This window comes from Artemia franciscana, chromosome 4 (assembly GCF_032884065.1).
Source record: "Artemia franciscana chromosome 4, ASM3288406v1, whole genome shotgun sequence".
Classification (NCBI taxonomy): Eukaryota; Metazoa; Arthropoda; class Branchiopoda; order Anostraca; family Artemiidae; genus Artemia; species Artemia franciscana.
This window is the reverse complement of record NC_088866.1, coordinates 25443083-25465094: the sequence shown is the minus strand read 5'-3', so window position 1 is coordinate 25465094 and position 22012 is coordinate 25443083. Positions and strand designations below refer to the sequence as shown.

At 34.0% G+C, this 22012-nt stretch overlaps 1 protein-coding gene across 2 annotated transcripts in view; it reads left to right on the top strand.

Moving 5' to 3' along the window:
- Positions 1 to 19310, top strand: part of LOC136026200 (serine/threonine-protein phosphatase 2A activator-like) — a 41327-nt gene extending 22017 nt beyond the window's left edge. Inside the window, exons 5-7 of one of the 2 annotated variants that reach the window (XM_065702525.1) lie at positions 14214 to 14314; positions 16474 to 16581; positions 19146 to 19310. In XM_065702525.1, the coding sequence (XP_065558597.1) occupies positions 14214 to 14314; positions 16474 to 16581; positions 19146 to 19232 (296 nt within the window). In that variant the 3' untranslated portion in view covers positions 19233 to 19310. The remainder of the gene's footprint in view (positions 1 to 14213; positions 14315 to 16473; positions 16582 to 19145) is intronic. The other variant, XM_065702526.1, reaches the window with a different exon arrangement.
- The last annotated feature ends 2702 nt before the right edge of the window (positions 19311 to 22012 follow it).

The following is a 22012-nucleotide window of genomic DNA, read 5'->3' as shown; positions in this document are numbered from 1 at the left end:
TTTCTTCGTACTTCCTGTACAATTGTTTTCATTGGGATTTCAAGATTCAACATGTTTTTTACTAGTGTAGCCAGAGCCGTTTCAGGGGGCTGTGCAACCGGGACATCTGCCTGGGACGCCGTGTTGTTGGGGGGGCACTTCTGTCAAATTTTTCTCTATGATTTAGCTTCTTTGCTCATATTTGAACCGGGAGGAGGGTGCTATATTTATTTTTTTACCCAGGCACTACCAACCCTAGGAACGGCTCTGAGTGTAGCTTATCCTCTCTTTTGAAATAAGCACCGCATTAACAAAATTCTGAACCAAGGATCACAATTACAGAATTCGTACTTCATTGTATTTTTATAATAAGAGTGGGCCCCTTTGCCTTTGTATATTTTTATTATGCAGATGATTCGAGTGCCCCAGATTAAAATGTTAGCAAAATGAATGAATTTTTGGTGGTTTTGGGAGTAAAGTACAAAAATAGACTTGGAAATTTTTATTAAGAAGACTTGGTCGCTTAGACTAGAAATAAATAAATCTGAAGAGAAAATCTTATGTAACAAGAACATCTGTCAAGTGGAATGCCTCACTGACCTTGGAAGTATTATTAGTAAAAATAATGAATGCAGTTGAGATGTAAAGTAGAATAGCCAAGGCTCGGGGCATTTTTACTATTAAAAAAAAGTTTGGAAGACCAGGAAGATGGTCTTTGAAACAAGACTAGAATACTGGCTACGGTAATAACAGTGGTCACGTTTGGTTCTGTAACGTGGGCGCTTCGGAAGGCTAAGTCAGGAAGATTTGTCTAATGTTTCTCAGAGGAATTGTCTACAGATAGTTTCAGCCTTAATGTACTCATTTGACTGACTGTATGTCAAATAAGCTAAAGGAAAAATATGGTTTTATCCCATGGGTAAGGAGTGAAGCTTTGAATGGATTAGAGCGGAGAAGGAGCGTGTGCAGCTGTGTTTGCAACTTGGCAACTTGGTGTTCCAGTGAGTTGTTTGAAGTAGTGGCATTAGTCATCGTACTTTTTCGATTACCATAGTTTTTGCACGATAATATTTTTAAGCTGGCTTTTTTAACGCAGTTCAGGCGTTTAAAAATTTAATTTAGAATAGTTCTAGAAATTTTTCTAATGAGGTTCTGTATTCTAAATTAAAGAATGCAATAACATGTTTTCTGGTTCTCTTGGTTTTGTGTAATTATTTTGTGTTCTATGCCTTTTCCTTTATCTGTTCGGAGTGATTCATCATCTTGAATAATTTAACATAATATATATATATATATATATATATATATATATATAAATACTACTACTACTACTACTACTACTACTACTACTGCTATTACTACTAATAACTCACTGCAGCACCAAGCCGCATGAGGCCAACACAGCTACGCACGCTCCTCCTCCAACCTAATCTATTTAAAGCCTCCCTCTTTGCACCCTCCCAGGAAGTTCCCATTTCCTTTAAATATTTATTTATGACATCCTCCCAACCCAGACAAGGACGACCTGCTTTCCGTGTAGCCCCAGACGGTTGGCCAAAAAGGACAATCTTCGGTAATCTGTCATCCTTCATTCGTAGAACGTGGCCTAGCCATCTCAACCTTTCTTTCATTATAGCCCTAGAAAGCGGGATTGAACCACATTTTTCGTACAACCTACTGTTTGAAATACGGTCAGTCAGCCGGGTACCCAGAACAATCCGTAGGCAATTTCTCTGGAAAACATCTAGTAAATTTTCATCAGCTTTTCGGAGCGCCCATGCTTCAGAACCATATTTGACCACTGTCATCACTGTAGCTTCCAATATTCTAATCTTGGTTCGCAGACTTATCTCTCTATTCTTCCAAACTTTTTTTTAACTGTGAAAAACACCCTGAGCCTTAGCTATTCTACTTTTAACATCTTCACTGCTCCCACCATCTTTACTAATAATACTACCAAGGTAACTGAAGCTCCTAACCTGATCAATCTTTTTGTTACCTAATGTCACCTGTTCATCTTCACTTATTCCTAGCCTTAGTGACTTAGTCTTCTTAACATTAATTTTCAAGCCTATTTTAGCACCCTGAACTCGCAAAACCTCTAAAACTTCATTCATTTGCTCACACTTTCATCTAATATGCTTAAATCATCAGCATAATCTAAGTCCAGAAGCGTTTTCCCTCCCCATTTGATTCTGTGGTCTCCAATTGCCTTTCCTGTGCTCCTTAAGACGAAGTCCATCAAAATGATCCATATAAAGCGGGATAGAACACACACACACATTTATATATTTATATATATATATATATATATATATATATATATATATATATATATATATATATATACATATATATATATATATATATATATATATATATATATATATATATGTATATATATGTATATATATGCATATATATGTATATATATATATATATATATATATATATATAATTATGTGTAGTGAACTGGGGACTATTTATGGCCCGGATTTAATTAGTTTGTTTGTATAAATGCCGATGTTTTATTCGTATGCTTTCAATTTTTCTGCTGAAGACGGTCGCTGTATAGGTGACCGAAATATCCAGGGATTTTGTAACTGTTCTCACTGTTTAATAAAATGACTTATCTCTATTGAACTTTGATTTTTCGTCATAGAAAGGCAGTGTGATCTTCGAAAATACTTGTGATATGACATATATATATATATATATATATATATATATATATATATATATATATATATATATATATATATATATATATATATATATATATATATATATATATATATATATATATATATATATATATATATATATATACTAGCTGTTGGGGTGGCGCTTCGCGCCCCCCCCCCCCCCGCGCGCGTAAGTCGTTACGCGCCATTGTAGTTGTGTCCCTGTGTACCACCTATGAATATAGATAGATTTATACATGTGTTTTGAACTACGTAAAACTTGCGAATATACAACATTCTTGGCTTTCCCATTGTCTGTGCATATACAAAGCCTTATGTACTAATAACGACGTCATATGCAAACGCTCTTTTTACAAACAAACAAACATGGATACACACAACTCGTTTTTATATAAATAGATAGATAGATAGATACAATACAAATTAACTGCGTAAAACTTGCGAATATACAACATTCTTTGCTGTCCAATTGTCGCTGCATATAAATAGATTGTCAGGTTTACCGACCCTCGAACATGCAACATACAATTGTCCATGGGAAAAACAATCAGTATTAAGATCTATACCACATTTTTCTAATGATTGACCTTGAGCTTTGTTAATGGTGATTGCAAATGCTAATCGAATTGGGAATTGCAATCTTTTAAATTGAAAAGGCAGATCCGTTGGAATCATGGGAATGCGAGGAATAAGAACAGCCTCACCCTCAAAAGGCCCTGTCAAGATTGTGGCCATTGTCAAGATTAGGTTTTCCATTGTTTTTTTTTTACGGCAAGTCGCGTGCCATTGCAAAGCTTTGGTGGGTTGATATTTCTTAAAAGTATTATTGTTACGCCTATTTTTAGTTGTAGCACGTGTGCTGGAAACCCTGAAAGATCCACGGAATTTAAAAATTCAGATGGATAATTAACCGCTTCATTTGGTTCCAAAACTGTGTCGACTGACTTGTAAAGGACTGCCTGGTCTCGAATCTTGGTCAAAACAATATTGTTGATTTCTTGGACGTCTATATTTTTGGGTGCGAGAATCGCTCTTTCACTTAGCCATTTATTATTTTTATAATTTTTTAGAATATTCGGAAATACTTTATCAATCAATTCATTTTTGGACGTCACTAAATTACAGAAATCAGCAGGTAGTTGTATACGTCCTGAAATTGAGTCTACTGGGAGCTTTCCGTTTCCAATTGCCAGCAATTGATCTGAAAATGTTTCACCAGAGTCATCGTTTTGCAATCGGACACGCATATTTGTAGTTAATTTTAATGTTTTTACGTGTGCCCATAAATTAGAATTTTTCAGGCAAGCATTCATTTCGTCTGCAGGAGTTGATCTAGGTATTATAGGTAATGTTTGCCTGAAATCTCCCGCAGGCAATATTAATGTGCTGCCAAAGGGTTTCGACTTCCCTCGCAAATCTTTCAAGCATTGATCCAGAGCCTCGAGCGATTTTTTGTATGCCATTGTGCACTCATCCCAAATAATAAGTTTGCATTGCTGCAATACTTTACCCATCCCAGATGATTTGGAAATATTGTACGTGGGAGTTTCTTTAGAATGCAAATTCAGAGGCAATTTCAAAGCGGAATGAGCAGTTCTTCCACCAGGCAGCAATGTTGCGGCTATTCCGGACGACGCAATTGCCAACGCTATATCATTTTTTGATCGAATTGATGCTAGAATCAGTTTTATTGTACCTCCTGGCGCACCCAAAAAGAAAATTTCTCCAACGTTGTTATCGACACAATGCATTATCTTATCATAAATGTCTTTTTGTTCCGACGTTAACTTGGAAATGTTATTTTGTACCTACGACAATAGATCACTCGTACTGTAACTTTGTTCACGATACAATTCTACACATGTCGAAACAGCAGCGATACGGTTAGGTGAAGGCATTCTCAAATCCTGAAGAGGTTTGTTTGCCATACGTATGCACAAATCTTCTATAATAACTAGTGTAGTTATAAATTTCTGATGTAAAATCAAAAGTCATATCTGACGTCTCTAACTGTTTTCGATGGAGTATATCTTCGGACATTTTTGACTTATATTTTTCCCATATCTCTGTAGGAGCTGATGGAGAGCAAGTTGTTAAAATGATGCCAAACAATGCACGAATTTGACTTGGGGTTGACGTTTCGCACGCGTCATTGATGCAGTTATCCCAGTGTTGGTCATTCTCCAATAAATTCAGAGCTTGGCATGCACTACGGTAAGTGTCATGTATAGTACCGTTTACAGTTCTCAAATACTCAGAGGATGTCGGACCGGGTACATTCACCAAAAGCAGGCGTAGAAAGAAGCATTCATGTTGATTGGGGTGAACGGTGTAGAGTCTTCCTATCGTGGTATCTTTGAAGATAGTAGGTTGGCCGTCGACTGACTTACCCTGTTTTCGACGTTCAAATACTTTATTTTTAGTATTCCACGTGTAATACGAAGGCACTTCAGTATACAGCAGTTTTTTTGCAAAAGAATCATTTTTGCAAAGCGAAAAGAAAGCGGATAACTTTGTATCCGGTGGATTCAGGGCTCTTTGTTGCACGTTGGTTTCCGAGAAATAAACACGTTGACCATTCTGTAAATGTACCGCTAAGTGAACAACAGCTGGACTACGTTCATGTATCGGAAATGAAAGAATTCGCCAAACAGCTTCATTAGTGCTTAAGTATCTTCCAGCCTGATATTGTACGATTTCGTCGATATCTTTGATTTCGGACTGCAAGCCAAAAACTGCCATGTCACTGCCTTTGTTGACGTATTTACATATGTATTTGATTGCCTTTACGGAGTTACAGTATTCAACGTTTATGTGTGCATTAAATGTTTTTGATAATAATGGGGAATATGGAACAACCCACTGGTTATCTACTTCGATGGTGATACCGTTACGCTTCTTTATTATTGCTGTTTTACCGCCATCTTCAGTAGATCTTCTATATTGTGGGTAACCATCATTGCCAGTAATTGTGTTGGATACTAAAAGTCGAGGATATTGCTTTGTGCACCTTCCTTTGGCCATGCATGGTGAATTTTCGTTCAATGCACCGCAAGGTCCATGTATCATATTTTATACAACAATGTCATATAACCCCTTATCGACATTTTCATCAGGTATTTCAGCGGAAATCACATCATCAATTTCGTTAGACGTGATTTTATTATGTAGCCAGATTAGTCTATGTGCGTGTGGCAAACCTCGATTTTGCCATTCCACTGAGTACATCCAGCATCGCACTGACCCAAACACTTCAAGTTTTACTATGTAGTTTATCAGTGATTTCAACTTTTGCCGGAAGACACGTGCCGTAATGTCATGCCTATGAACTGCCGATTGTCCTTGAAGTAAAAGCTGCTGTATCTCGTCCCAAGATTGATTACATGTAAATGTAATAAATAAATCTGAACGACCATAGAGACGAACATACGCAATAGCATCTTGAGCATATTCATGCATATGACGGGGACTGCCAGCATATGGCGAAGGTAAAATCGTTAATCTTCCAACGTTTGTGGTATTACCGTCATTTACAACTGCATCTCGCAAATGAATGTATGGTTCAGAGCGGAGCTTGGTCTGATTCAGGCGGATACATAGCAAACGCTCTGATTCAATTTTTGCATACATATCAACGACATATCGGTGAAACAATTGACGGCATTTTAAAATATAATTCTCTTCATCCTGCCGAATCATTAGTCTATAGGAATAATAATGCATTGCACTGCATTTCTTATTCATTTCTTTGTTAGTGGCTGGATTCATCAATTTAATACTAACGTGATAGCCGTCGGCTCCATCCCAAAAAATGATAGGATATTGTAGGGCATCGTAGCATCGATGAGCTTCAGCAATTCTTACCAACTGAGCGTTCCGCTTATGAAGAATAATATTTCGAGGTAAAAAGTGATCACCGACCATAACGATTGCCACTTCGTCGATAGTTGGAGCATTGTATCTACGCACATGTTGGCCAGGAGGCGTTTTGTCAGTGGAAATAACAATTTTATGTGTATCAGTAGGCATCAAATCGATGGCTGTTTTGAACAGACGCACTAAAATATTATTTTCGTGGAAAAGATGTTGCAATTGGGAAACGATTGTCCATTCAACGTTGGGAGAAATTTCGCAACGTGCATTCAATTCAGAATTTCTATCACTGATGAAGTACAATTGTACAAATTTATGATTCTCGCCTGAGGATGGTAGAAGGGACTCTGCTTTATGGATAATTTTGCCCTTTTACTTTGAAAGTAGGCTTAAATTGATCTGGATTTTCGATTTGGGCACCAAACGACGTCATTTGGAAACATGAGTTATATTTTCTGATCTGTGATAAAAAACGCTTAGATTCTGACGTAGTTCCAGTAAACAAAGTTTTCAATGGCTCTGGTGGTGCAGTCAATAGAGGAAGTTTAACTTTTCCTGAGGCGCAACACATTCCCATTGTTTCACCATTGAATTTCAAGGCCTTGCAATAGGGACAAATTTTAGACATAGTCCCGATTTGAACACATCTACTATAATCATCGACTGGGCTGTACCTGAATGCCAGGTGATAATTTTCAGGTTGCTCTTTTGATTCCTCGGCACGCTTTCTTTTTTTACTTTCTCTATCAGCCGCAAGCCTGTTTTCTTGCTGTTCTTGTGATTCCTCGGCACGCCTTCTTTTTTACTTTCTCTTTCAGAAGCAAGTCTGGTTTCGCGTTGCTCTGGTAGTTCCTCGACACGCCTTCGTTGACGTAAATTGCACATTCTTAATCTGGCCCTTTCTCTTTGAACCGCAAGCATGGTTTTGCTTTTTGGTAACATTCTATCTTTTTCAATGTTTTTCAATTTGTCAGTGTTCATTCTAACATTGACTGTTAGAAAAAATTGTACGTGCCAAGCATGCTAACACTCAACAATTTATAATAAACCTCAAAATTATAAATATCTGTTATAAGTTTTTCGAATTACTTTAATCTATTGTCAAAATATATAGAAATATTTATGCAATTCCCAGTTTCTAATTTTTAGTTTCAGTTTGCTTTTCAGTTTAGTTTCATTTTTATATATAGATAAGATATAATCTGGCGTAACGGACAGACAACTTATTTATATATATATACTAGCTGTTGGGGTGGCGCTTCGCGCCACCCCAACACCTAGTTGGTGGGGGCGCTTCGCGCCCCCCCCAAGCCCCCCCGCGCGCGTAAGTCGTTACGCGCCATAATAGTTACGCGCCATTGTAGTTGTGTCCCTGTGTCCCACCTGTGAATATAGATATATATATATATATATGGTTTTAACTACGTAAAACTTGCGAATATACAACATTCTTTGCTGTCCCATTGTCTTTGCATATAAATAGATTGTCAGGTTATCCCCCTGTTTCCCCCGGTGTCCCCGTTGTAGTTGTGTCCCTGTGTCCCGGTCGTCATTTATATTCCCTGTGTCCCGGGTCCCGGTCATCATTTGTATCCCGGTGTCCCGGTCTGTATATACATTCGTTTTTTAGTTTTGTTTTTCTCCTTTATTTTTTTCCTTTTTTTTTCTTTTTTAGCTTATTTAGATTTTTAGATTTTTTAGTTTTTTTTATTAGTTTTTAGTTTTTATTTCTTTTTAGTTTTTTTGTCCCGGTCGTCATTTATATCCCCCTGTTTCCCCCGGTGTCCCCGTTGTAGTTGTGTCCCTGTGTCCCGGTCGTTATTTATATTCCCTGTGTCCCGGTCGTCATTTGTATCCCGGTGTACCGGTCTGTATATACATTCGTTTTTTAGTTTTGTTTTTCTCCTTTATTTTTTTCCTTTTTTTTTCTTTTTTAGTTTATTTAGATTTTTAGATTTTTTAGTTTTTTTATTAGTTTTTAGTTTTTTTTTCTTTTTAGTTTTTTTGTAGTTTTTACCTTCTTTTTAGTTTTGTTAATTTTTTTTTTTACTTGTGTCCTGGTCGTCATTTATACTCCCTGTGTCCCGGTGCTTTGTTGATTGCTAATCGAACATTCCTTTTGTCCTGGTCGCTTTCTCTTTGAGTGTCGTCATTTATTTTTTTCTTTTTTAGTTCTTTTAGTTTTTACCTTTTTTAGTTTTTTTTTAGTTTTTAGTTTTTTTAGTTTTTTACCTTTTTTTAGTTTTTTTAGTTTTTTAGCTTTTTTATTTTTTTTATTAGTTTTTAGTTTTTTTGTAGTTTTTGCCTTTTTTTTTAGTTTTTTGTCCTGGTCGCTTTCTCTTTGAGTGTCGTCATTTATTAGTTTTTTCCTTTTTTTTTTTAGTTTTTTATTGGTTTTTACCTTTATTTTAGCTTATTTTTCAGTTTTTTCCTTTTTTTTAGTTTTTTTTTATTTTTTATTTTTTTTAGTTTTTTACCTTTTTTTAGTTCTTTTAGTTTTTTTAGTTTTTTAGCTTTTTTACTTTTTTTATTAGTTTTTAGTTTTTTTTTGTAGTTTTTGCCTTTTTTTAGTTTTTTCAGTTTTTTTTTTAGTTTTTTATTGGTTTTTACCTTTATAGTTTTTTTAGTTTTTTAGCTTTTTTATTTTTTTTATTAGTTTTTAGTTTTTTTTGTAGTTTTTGCCTTTTTTTAGTTTTTTCAGTTTTGACGTCACCTAATCCAGTTTTTTCAGGTGACGTCACCTGACACATCCATCCACACATCCATCCACACATCCACAGACAGACAACTTATTTTTATATATATAGAAGATATATATATATATATATATATATATATATATATATATATATATATATATATATATATATATATATATATATATATATATATATATATATATATATATATCTATATATATAAAAATAAGTTGTCTGTGGATCTGTGGATCAGGTGACGTAAAAAACGTAAAAAAAGGTAAAAAACTAAAAACTAAAAAAAAAAACTGAAAAAACTAAAAAAAGGCAAAAACTACAAAAAAAAACTAAAAACTAAAAAAAAACCTAAACTAAAAACTAAAAAAAAAACTTAAAAAAAAGGAAAAAACTGAAAAATAGAAGAGAAAAAGAAAACTAATAAAATTAATAAAAATAAAAAAAAATAAAAAAGATAAAAACTAAAAAAGTAAAAAGAAAAAACGAAAAAAACTGAAAAAGCTAAAAAAAAGGTAAAAACCAATAAAAAACTAAAAAGAAAAAAAGGAATAAAACTAAAAAAATTTTCATCTAAAAAACTAAAAAAAACTAAAAAAGGTAAAAACTAAAAGAACTAAAAAAGAAAAAAAAAACTAAAAAAAGGAAAAAAACTGAAAAATAAAGGAGAAAAAGAAAACTAAAAAAATATAAATAAAAATAAAAAAAATTAAAAAGATAAAAACTTCAAAAAAACTAAAAAGAAAAAATAAAAAAGCTAAAAAACCTAAAAAAAGGTCAAAACCAATAAAAAAAAACTAAAAGGAAAAAAAGGGAAAAATTAAAAATTTATTTCATCATATACCAATTCAAAAACGAATGTATACCGGGATGACGACCGGGACACAGGGAATATAAATGACGACCGGGACGCAGGGCTACAACTACAACGGTGACGCCGAAAAATAAGTTGTCTGTCTGTCTATGGATCTGTGGATCAGGTGACGTAAAAAACGTAAAAAAGGTAAAAAACTAAAAACTAAAAAAAAAACTGAAAAAACTAAAAAAAGGCAAAAACTACAAAAAAACTAAAAACTAATAAAAAAAATAAAAAAGCTAAAAAACTAAAAAAACTAAAAAACTAAAAAACTAAAAACTAAAAAAAAACCTAAACTAAAAACTAAAAAAAAAACTTAAAAAAAAGGAAAAAACTGAAAAATAGAAGAGAAAAAGAAAACTAATAAAATTAATAAAAATAAAAAAAAATAAAAAAGATAAAAACTAAAAAAGCAAAAAGAAAAAACGAAAAAAAACTGAAAAAGCTAAAAAAAAGGTAAAAACCAATAAAAAACTAAAAAGAAAAAAAGGAAAAAAACTAAAAAAATTTTCATCTAAAAAACTAAAAAAAACTAAAAAAGGTAAAAACTAAAAGAACTAAAAAAGAAAAAAAACTAAAAAAAGGAAAAAAACTGAAAAATAAAGGAGAAAAAGAAAACTAAAAAAATATAAATAAAAATAAAAAAAATTAAAAAGATAAAAACTTCAAAAAAAACTAAAAAGAAAAAATAAAAAAGGTAAAAAACCTAAAAAAAGGTCAAAACCAATAAAAAAAAACTAAAAGGAAAAAAAGGGAAAAAATTAAAAATTTATTTCATCATATACCAATTCAAAAACGAATGTATACCGGGATGACGACCGGGACACAGGGAATATAAATGACGACCGGGACGCAGGGCTACAACTACAACGGTGACGCCGGGGGCACAGGGGGGACATAAATGACGACGGGGACACAGGCAATGTTCGATTAGCAATCACCATCAACAAAGCTCAAGGGGCAACAAAGCTCACCATCAAACAAAGACGAACGGGACGCTCAAAGAGAAATTACAGACTGGAACACTGGGACACAAATGACGACCGGGATACTGGGAATATAAATGACGACCGGGACACAGGGAATGTTCAATTAGCAATCACCATCAACAAAGCTCAAGGGCAATCATTAGAATCATGAGATATAGGTCTGAATATGGATTGTTTTTCCCATGGACAATTATATGTTGCATGTTCAAGAGTCGGTAAACCTGACAATCTAAATAAATGACGACACTCAAAGAGAAAGCGACCGGGACAAAAGGAATGTTCGATTAGCAATCAACAAAGCACCGGGACACAGGGAGTATAAATGACGACCAGGACATAAGTAAAAAAAAACTAAAAAAACTAAAAAAAAGGTAAAAACTACAAAAAAACTAAAAAGAAAAAAATATATAAAATACGATGGATATATAAATGACGATGGCGACTCAGGGAATGGTCGATTAGCAATCACCATCAACAAAGCTCAAGGGCAATCATTAGAATCATGAGGTATAGATCTGAATACGGATTGTTTTCCCATGGACCATTATATGTTGCATGTTCAAGAGTCGGTATACCTGACAATCTATTTATATGCACAGACAATGGGACAGCAAAGAATGTTGTATATTCGCAAGTTTTACGTAGTTAAAAACATATATATATATATATATATATATATATATATATATATATATATATATATATATATATATCTATCTATATTCACAGGTGGGACATAGGGACACAACTACAATGGCGCGTAACTAATATGGCGCGTAACGACTTACGCGCGCGGGGGGGCTTGGGGGGGCGCGAAGCGCCCCCACCAACTAGGTGTTGGGGTGGCGCGAAGCGCCACCCCAACAGCTAGTATATATATATATATATATATATATATATATATATATATATATATATATATATATATATATATATATATATATATATATATATATATATAAATAACCTACAAAATTATTGCTCACTTAAAGAAAGTAGATAAAAAGTTCTGTTTATCTTACATTTTCTTAGTTCCCCTGGAGGAACCATACATATGACTCTATGTTATTTGAATTCAATTTAAAAAAAAAGACCCCTTAAAGATACTTCCGACGCGAAAATTTTCTGGTGTTCACCGAGGGGACCAGTTCTTGATCGCAAGGTATAAAACGGTATCATGAACTATGGTACCAAGTCGATGGGAAATAATTGCTCATACTTCTTAGCCCCGACCTGTATCACTCTACAATTTGATCGTAGGGCAACCTTTCTTCAGTTGTCACTAATTTCATATTTCCAAATTAATTCCTTTAACCTTTATCTTATGCTGCTCTGACAAATTAACCCCGAAAAATATGAAAATGGAAAAGAAAAAAAGAAAATCACTTTAAAAAAATAAAAATAAATACTTTAAGATATTCTGCACCATATATTCAACCTTCATTTTGGAATATAGATTGAATATTCTTAAATCCCTTCTTTTCTTCATTCTGTTTATTTGTCATACATATTTCCCTTTGGCGACTCAATTTTACGTGTGGGGGGAATTTCATGTAGTGAATTTCATGTTGATTATTTGAGGAAGAGTTGTCCATGGGGGGGGGGGAAGTGAATGTTCCCGGGGTGAATATCTGAGGAAGAATTGTCCACGGGGGGAGGTGAATGTCCCTGGAGGAACTATCTATGGGGAACGGAATTTCACGGAGTGAATTGGCTTATAGCCCACACACGGAATTCTAGGGAGCCATACGGGGATGATTAAGCAGATGAAAATGAATTTCAAATCCTCTCTCAGGTGCACTGGGATAGCAAAGAAACTAGTTTAAAAAACGTTGTGGATTGTTTGACATGACTTCAAGATCAAGTAGACCGTGAAATGTAGGATTGCAAAACAGACATAATCTAAAAATATTGGTACAACAAGGATGAAAACTGTTAGTATCACTTGAGTGATAACTGTATCAACAAAACAGCATATTGCCTCTGAGATGAACTAAGACATAGCCTACATGACCATCACCGAGCAAATTTTCATTAAAATTAAAACAAGGTAATAATTTCCACACAAAGGCCAAAAGCACAGTATTTGGCAATGTGCCATCACTCGTATGTGAAGCGTGTCCTAGGCATCACGGCCTTTTTATCATTATAGCTGTAGAAAGCAGAATCCAGTCAGATTTTAGACAGCTTACTGTGTGATACACTACCAGTCAACCAAGTACCTAAAACTATTCATTAATAATTCATCGGGGAAATATCTAGTATATCTTAATATTGTCATTACCGTTGTTTCTAGTATTCTAATCTTACTTCAAAGACTTTCCTTTCTATTCTGCGAAACGTATTATTAATCCCATACCTTCAACCTTCCGAAAGACACATCCTTACCTCACAACCCTAAGTAAAGGTGGCTTTGTTTTTAATTGTTTTGTATTGTCCAATTATCATTTTATAGATCTACTGTTTAAATTTTTTTGAATATTTTGTGGTTATTCTTAAATTCCGAAGAAAGGGATATTTCTTAAGAAAAAGAAGAAATAAATGTCATCTTATTTAAACTTCCCTTGTAGCCTAATGATCTGTATAAGTAGTTAGACAAAATTCAGAATTTTTCTCTTCCTTTCGTTGGAATAGGATCTGAGGATTTTTTTCTTTTTTAGGATTTGAGCATTTTAATTTAAGAATGGATGGCTTATATACGGAAGCAGTGTTCCCTATTTCGATTACGATGTATAAAGTTTTTAATTTGAATATGTTTTATGAATACTATGTCACGGACGCACACAGCCCCCTCCCTTTAATTCTGAAATTCTCTAAATTTATGGGAACTTCTTATTCAAATTTTCAAATAAAATTTGCTTTTTTTTAGTGTTGCCTCAAAAAATAAACACAAAAATCTTGCCCGCGTGCCTGTATGAACTATACACTGTGTAAAAGAATTTCCCAGTAGGAACTACTTTTTTATATTTTCGTTAGTTTTATCTCTGCTTTTGAATATACACTTTGCACATACAGTGACATTAAACTTATTCTTGAACTTTAAATAATTTGTTGGAGCATTATTCTGTTAGTATTATGTATGCTTATTCTTTTATTTCAGATAACGAACGAATTAGGCCCAAGTCTTTTATCAATGAAGATGTAGTCTTAGCCTGTGCTAAGGATTATATGTTTCTTGGCTGCATTAAGTACATTCTTGAGGTATTTATGCATTATTAGGTATTTGGGTGCTGTGGTGGTAGTAGTATTACGGGGTAGTGTGAGGTATTTAGGCATAAGATAGAAGGTTGATAATAGTATTATGAGTTATTTTATGTACATACATTTATGAAGTATTTGTAATTCCTTAAGGTATTCATTCGTATTGCTTCTTTCAATCTATAGTGAAATGTTCTTAGATTTTCACCTGCTATTTAGGTGATGCAGAACCTTAAAATCATTTTGCGAGCCTCAGCCGTCCTGTCTTGTCCGCTGACCGTCACAAAGACAAAGAACCCCTTAGAAAGTTCTTCCAAGGGATTAGCCATCATCGGGAGCTACTGAGAATCTGACTGTGAAATTTGGTTGAAAAGTCTGAAATTCTACGTCTCTTTTGCCGATGAGCTCGTCAAATTTTAGCGTATTTGAGCTGATTTATAGTGTTTTCCAAGCAGATATGCTAGAAAATTTTTAGTGACTTTCTTTACTAAACTTTAAAAAGAAAGTTCTGCTCCATTTAATAAAAAAACGAAATTCACACTTTGTGATAATGTGAATTTCATTAAAACCGAATATCTCTACTTCTGGCCATATGCGGCTGAAGTTAAATGGTTGCTCTAAGATTTCCGGGAAAGTAAGTGTCGGCTTTTAGTTTTCTATCGTTTATTTAGGTCTCTTATCCAAGCTTTATGAGTTACGGTAAGATCGCCCAATCAATTCTAAATGTTTTGGCCACGAATCTTAAGAAAGTATATGATGGACAAAAGAGGGTAATCCTTTAAGGTAGCGGAACTTCTTAATGCAAGTCACTCTTCATTTGTCATTCCTTATCGTGAATGACAAGACTCTCCGCAAAATGTTTTCTATTCAGCTGTATATATATATATATATATATATATATATATATATATATATATATATATATATTATTATTACCGACGACACGACTGCCTGTCCATGCATATTCTTTATGGTCTCATAATGGATATTCATTAAGGCCTCATTCAAGTGCTGATCTATATTAATCACTAATGTAGGAAAACAGTCTTCCCTTTCTCCTTCTGTCTTAAAAGAATTAACTTAAAAAAATGTTTTGAATAAATGAATTATCTGCTTCTTCTGCTTCAAAGTCCTCAAAATTCAGGTACCCATGCGTACTTTTTTTTCGCTTTGACAAGTTGAACGACTACGGCTGAAATCCAATACCTGGAAATTAACAGCCTCTTTGATGATTTTTTTTGTCTGCTCTTTGCTAATATATTAGTGGATAGCAACACTTTTATAGTACCAAGACAGTGAAAAGCAAATCAGTATGTTAATATAAAATATCTTAATATATATCTTAAATAAGAAGTTTGGAGAATCGATTTTCAGTGAAAATACTTCCAGATGCTGTTTTTGGCAGTAGTGGATGCCAAATCCATAATAAGAAACGTGAGTGAAAAATTAAAAAAAAAAGAGCCGAAAACATGTGCCACCAAGCAGCTTAAGATGATGCAGTTTTCTTTGAGTGGCTAGTTGTTTTGGGATCAACAGATTGTTAATGTATGAATTTATACGGACTAAATGCGACCTAAGGTGGGCTTGGGGGACAAAAAATGTCTTATTCTCAACTTTAAGGACTATTTGGATTTTAGTCAGCTTATTTGTACAAGAAAAATATTTTTAGGTATCCTAGGTGCTTAAAAATGAAGGAGAAAACTTTTTAACGTCCAGGCTAATGGTCCATGTAGTGCAGGTACCGATCTCCTGATTCTCCACCTTTAAATGGGAGCGCTTTGCATGGTTGGGGGTAAGTTTTCTGAGGCCTTCCATGTTTTTACCCAGATTTCGTTAGGTATTCAATTAGAGCTGTGTCTCATCGACTGTGGCTGAGCTTATCGAGTCACACTGCTGATCCCTATCTCAAACCAAATAATAAATGACACCAGGACTTGATTACCTGATTCGAAGGACATAGGATTGCAAATTTAGCGTGCCAGCCACTCGCCTAAGACTCATTTTAGATATTGCAAAGTTAAAAACCAATTTTTTTAGCCACTGTGTGGTTTCTAAGTTACATTTACTGTCACTACTTTATTCGTTTCCTGTTATTATCCCACATTGCCATAGAGTTTTATCTCAGTGATTGTACATTTCTAAAAATGAATTCTTACTTTAAGGTCAAGAAAGGTGTTTTTGCGGAGCATTCAAACCAACTGTGGAACATCAGTGGCGTTCCTACATGGTCAAAGGTTAATCAGGGTTTAATTAAGATGTACAAAGCTGAGGTAAAGACTCGATATACCTAAATGGTCATTTATGTTTGAAAAGTATATCTTACAACTCTTTTTTTTTTAATTCTTGTTCTTTCAAGTCCTTTTGTAAACTAAAAAAAAAAAAAACTGATTTGCCTGTTTTTGGGGGTCGCTTAGGCACGTATGCAGGATTTTTTTTTTTGGGGGGGGGGGAATAATAAAAAGGATTGTTAGACAATCTGAGAAAGAAGCACTCAGAAATTTGGAAGAATTTAGAATTTCAGGGGGAATTCGTCGAAAAATTTCAGTATTTCAGAATTACTACTGAGATTTATCTAGTAGACTAGAAATTATGGAAGGGTTCTCATTGATGTCAGCCCCTCCCCCCCCCAAAAAAAAATATCCGACTTGTAAAATGTAGCAAAAATGTATATAACCAAATTTCTGGTGTGTTTTTAAAGCTTTTTTCGCACCTCACCCCCAACAAAAATCCTGGCTACGGCCTTGGTTCCCAGGTTGTTCACTCATTCCGAGTCTAGGGTTTTCTTGTGTCAATAACGATGAAAGAGAAATAAGCATATACTTAGTTTTGAATGTTACTATTTCCACGGTCAGTTGATTTGTGCTTCAATATTCGTATTTTTTTTTTTTTTTTGTTCAAATTGCCAGGATCTTAGATAAATGCTTAGCAGGGGTTGTGGCAAAAAACCTAGAAGCGTAATATTACTTTCTCTAGAGTCAAAATAACCAGCATAAACATTGAAATTGTTTAACTAAAATCTAGCATTAATTCAAAATTACCAATGGACTGTCACATTTAGCAATTATTTAATGTTTACTCCTAATAATTAGTTTATGAAATCAACACATATGCTTAACCTCTCTGATAGAGAGACCAGTATATACATAGTTTGATTGTGTTTTTTTTTTCACAATCAGTTGATTTGTGCTTCAATATTTTTTCTATCTTTTTCAAATTTCAAGAATCTTTTATTGATGCCTAGATAGTATGGGCTGTGACAAAAAACTTGGAATTATAGTATTAGTTTTTCTTTGGTCAGTATAAAAAGCATAAAAATCAAGCTATTGAGGAAAAATCTAGCATTAGTATAGAAAACTGCAAAACCCAAATATGACCTTGAAACCGAATTATGTCGTGGCCCAGGTTCTTGAATGATACTGTGTCAGAGAGAAATTTGAAACTTACATGCGTTAATATGACCAATGGCGCATCCGGGAGGATGATAATCACAGAAAAAACGAAAAAGCAAAAAACCAAACAATATTTTTAGCCTGTGACCACCTTCGCTAAATGTGGTGTCGTCATAAAATCAAGCTTACGGGGAGGAAGTGAGTGAGCACTGGAGACGACTTAGCGAAGGTCTTTACCCCAATTTTTTTTCTGTTATTTACTGGCTGAAAACTATTCTCGTTTTGTTTTGTCGCTTTCTTTCTTCAATGCTCTACTTCTTCGTTTGTTCGTGAGTCATGTATAGCTAGTCTTTACTTTAGTGAAAAATTAAGATAGAGATACCATTCAATAGCAAAAATTATACTCTTGAGTATCTTGATTTTTTTTTTGATTTTTTTACTATTCAAAAATGCTAAAAATGTTTTTGAAAAGTATGGTCCAATTAAGAATCTTGCACGTCTTTATTCTGAACCAAAATAAAACAGTATCTATAGAAATGTTCTCACCACGTCCTGGTCTAGTGATTATGAGGTCAAAATTGCAATATTTCTCAAACTGGTCTTATAAAAGAAGTATAAACTCCTTGAAAAAACAGAAAAAAAACACAGTATTTAAGTCATTTTAGTTAGTATAATAGCTCGTTTTTCGTTTATCGTCAGGAGACTGAATTTTGTGGGCGGCATGGGGTAGAAACAGGTTTGATTAGAGTATTTGCCTGCTTCAGGCGAGACAATTGAATAATATTGAGCTGATTATCTCATTAGACTTATTGTGCAAACGGATTGAAATAGGTGAAAAGGATAATAGGGAATAAGAAACCGAGAGCGAGAATTAAAAGGCGAAGGCTGGGACAGTTCTGAAGGTAAGTTAGTTTTCTTTTATATTCTATGATAAATGTGTGCATGCTTTAACTTTATTAATCAGTTTACCTTGTTCTAGGTCCATTTAGGAAAATGATCCATTCCGTTTAGGAATCAAACAGATAAAAATAACTTTTGGTTCCGTATTAGCCAGTACACGCTCGAGAAGTTTGCTTTCTTGGCTGTGCGAGAACCGATTTTAATATATCTGTATTTAGAGACAATTAGCTTATATACAGTTGGTATTTTGGTTGGTTCGGTATTTAATATAATGCGTTCTGGACTTTCGTTTTACATTATTCTTTTTTGTAGTTTTCATAATTTTGGTAATAAAGTACTATATTTTCACTATTTTTCTGTATATTTCACCAGGATTACTAGCCCACTTACTTGTTATCCCGACCAATAGGGAGAAACAGACAGATATGCAAGGTTTTTTGGGGAGAGGTGGCGTGGTTTATGTTCTGTAAAACACTATTTTTGGGATTCACTAGCGATATGTAAAATAAGTTGAGGCATTTGTGTAAATATTCCTCTTTTTTCAGGTCTTAGCCAAGTTTCCAGTTGTTCAGCACATTTTGTTCGGCGATCTACTGTCAATTGAAGAAGCTCCGAAAAGTAACAACTTGTAAAATCTGTGATTTTTTAAGTTTAATTTTGTTTTTTTAATGTTTTTTATATTATGCTCCATTAAATCCTTATTTGACCAATTTGGTTTATTGCATTGTGCACTATTTCCGAAAGTAAAAACTTGGCCTGTCTTCATTATGGTAGTATGCAGGTTTTCGGCCCTCGCATATAGTGCTCATTTCGCTTGAACGGACCTTGATTAATTCTAGCTTGAAGGCTTTGAAATTTTCTATTAGTTATAAGTTGAGACTGAACAAGCCTTACAAAATGATTAAAATTCTGTTTCGGATTGTATATGGTTTTAACCACCACGACCAATTTTGCGTGTCCACGTCTACAGTTAATACTAATTTACAGTTAAATTATGGTGAAAAAAATTTCTCATAGAGGTAGAATAAATAATACAGGCGAGATAATTTTAGAGTGAAATTTTCCAATCAAACAGTTTGTGGAAACGAACTGTAAATGAGAAGTGACTCGGCTCAAATGTTAACCGAAACTCTAAAAAACGGAATTCCGAAAAAGATTGTCATATTAAACGAATTAGCTTTTTGTGCTCATTCCAAATATATACAATTCATTAAGTAATACTACCCATCAAAAGCTACGAACCTGATAAAATTTGCCGGATTTTCGAAAAAGCGAGGAAACACTCCCGAAAGGTCAAGCTATATTAAAGAAAATCACACCACTAGATTCAGCGTATCAGAGACCCGTTTTATAGAGGCTCCGAGTTCCCGTGTACACAAATATACATTTTTTTTCGGGAGAAAAAAGATCACGGATGTGCGTTTATTTGTTTTTTCCCAGGGGTGACGTATCAAACCCATGGTCCTAGAAGACCTGGAGAGGGCTCCTTTGAACGAAAATCAAAAGTTCTAACTCCCTCTCTAAGTGACTAAAAAGATTAGATGGCAACTAGTCCTCCTTCCACGTTAATTTTTTTCCCATGGTATCCGATAGAAATTTTGGTTCAGCCATCAAATTTCCATTTCATTCAGCGTAGTTGAAAGGTCCAATAACTATGTGTAGCGGGATGACTTGACCCCCCCCCCACAGCCACTGGGAAAAGATTTTAAGTTATGTAATTGTTATCTTTAAATATTTCTTTTGAGTAAATATAAGGTTTTTTTGGGGGGAGGGGGTTCCTCGAGGAGAATTTTCTGCGGAGAAGAAAGTTTCCAAGCAAAATTGTAAACGAGGATGTGAGTGTATTTCCTGGAATAATTTGAAAACCGTCAGAAATTAAGTAGAAACCAGTTTTTTTATCTCTAAAACTTGAAATGTCAGAAATTATTCAGTATTGAGGGGGGCTGCTACTTCTTGAACCCTCGATATTGCACGAAAGTTTAGATTGTTGACACAATTTTTTGCTCAAACGCAAGAGCCGTTGAATTTGAATCAGGAGTATTTTTAAAGAAATTGAAGCCTTTTCGTAAAGCGCGAGGATTGAGGAAGGGGTAGCCCCTTCATATACAGAATAATATCTGCTTGTTTTAAGTTTCAATGTTGCTCCTTACTTTCAGTCAATAAAATTGTTTTTATTTTATTTAATTGAATAATGGAATGAATAGACACAAACTAGAGAGAATCTGCCAGTGTTTCTTTTCTTTATCACTGATTCTTCTGTACTCTTACATAATCGGTTTTCATTATTCATTAATTTTATGTTATACCTAGGATAGTGGAAATACAATCTGATACTTTGAATTGGTTAAGTGAAAGCTTGCACAACCACATATCTTAAAAAAATTAGCAAAAAATCATGAATTCAATTTTCAATGAAGAACACCTCCTTGTGCAGTTATGCAGTTTCTGGTATTAATGGCCGTCAAATCTAAAACATGGAAACGGTTTAAGGAGGCGTAGCTTTGATTTAACGGTGTAGTTGTCATTGCGGATGATCAGAAGAATCTTAGTGTATAAATTATTAGGGAAGAATAGCTTTGTCAAATTTAGCCAACTAGCTTATTTATTTATACGATTTAACGTGGCATCACTGACGAAAATAATTTGGCACTTCTCTAAAAATTTTACATTCCTAAAACAACCAAATGAAAAATCTTAGAAAATCTTGTTTTTTGGGTATGGACAGACCTAAGATATATATCTTCAAAAATTAGGAAAAATCAGGAATAGAATTTTAACTATAGAAGATCTCCATGTGTAGTTATGCAGTTTTCGGTATTACGCCAAGTTTGAAAATAAAGGAAACCAAGGTGGAAAAACAAAATATATGGCGCCAAATGGGAAAATAGCGTTTTCAAAAATAGTCATGTAGCTATGCTTGCATATTTTCATGATTTAACGTGGCAACACTGGTGAAAATATGGTTCTTTTTAAAAATTTCACGATTCTGAAACTAGCAAAAGAAAGTGTTAGAAAAATCTTTTTTAGGTATGTATAGACCTAAGATATGTCCAGGGACAAAAACTATTTTGATTTTAATGTTGTTGACACTTTAAACTCTTAAATGACATCAATTGATGAAAGCTCCTGCATGTTCGACTAGTAGTGATCAGCCTCCCCCCTATTAAGGTCAGTGACTTTTAATTCGAAAAATAGAATGCCGAATTTTCTCGTTATAAACTGCCTGTCATTGTGTAACAAAATGGAAGAATTTGAAGTTATTGTCCGTCAAAATAGTATCCCAGTTATCGCAGTTACAGAAACTTGGAATCTTGATAGGTTGTCAGGTCATATGGAGTTGGTTATCATCTTGTTTGTCTTTGAAACAAGTAGTACACATACCCACCCACTCTTTGAGGGGCATATTGAACCT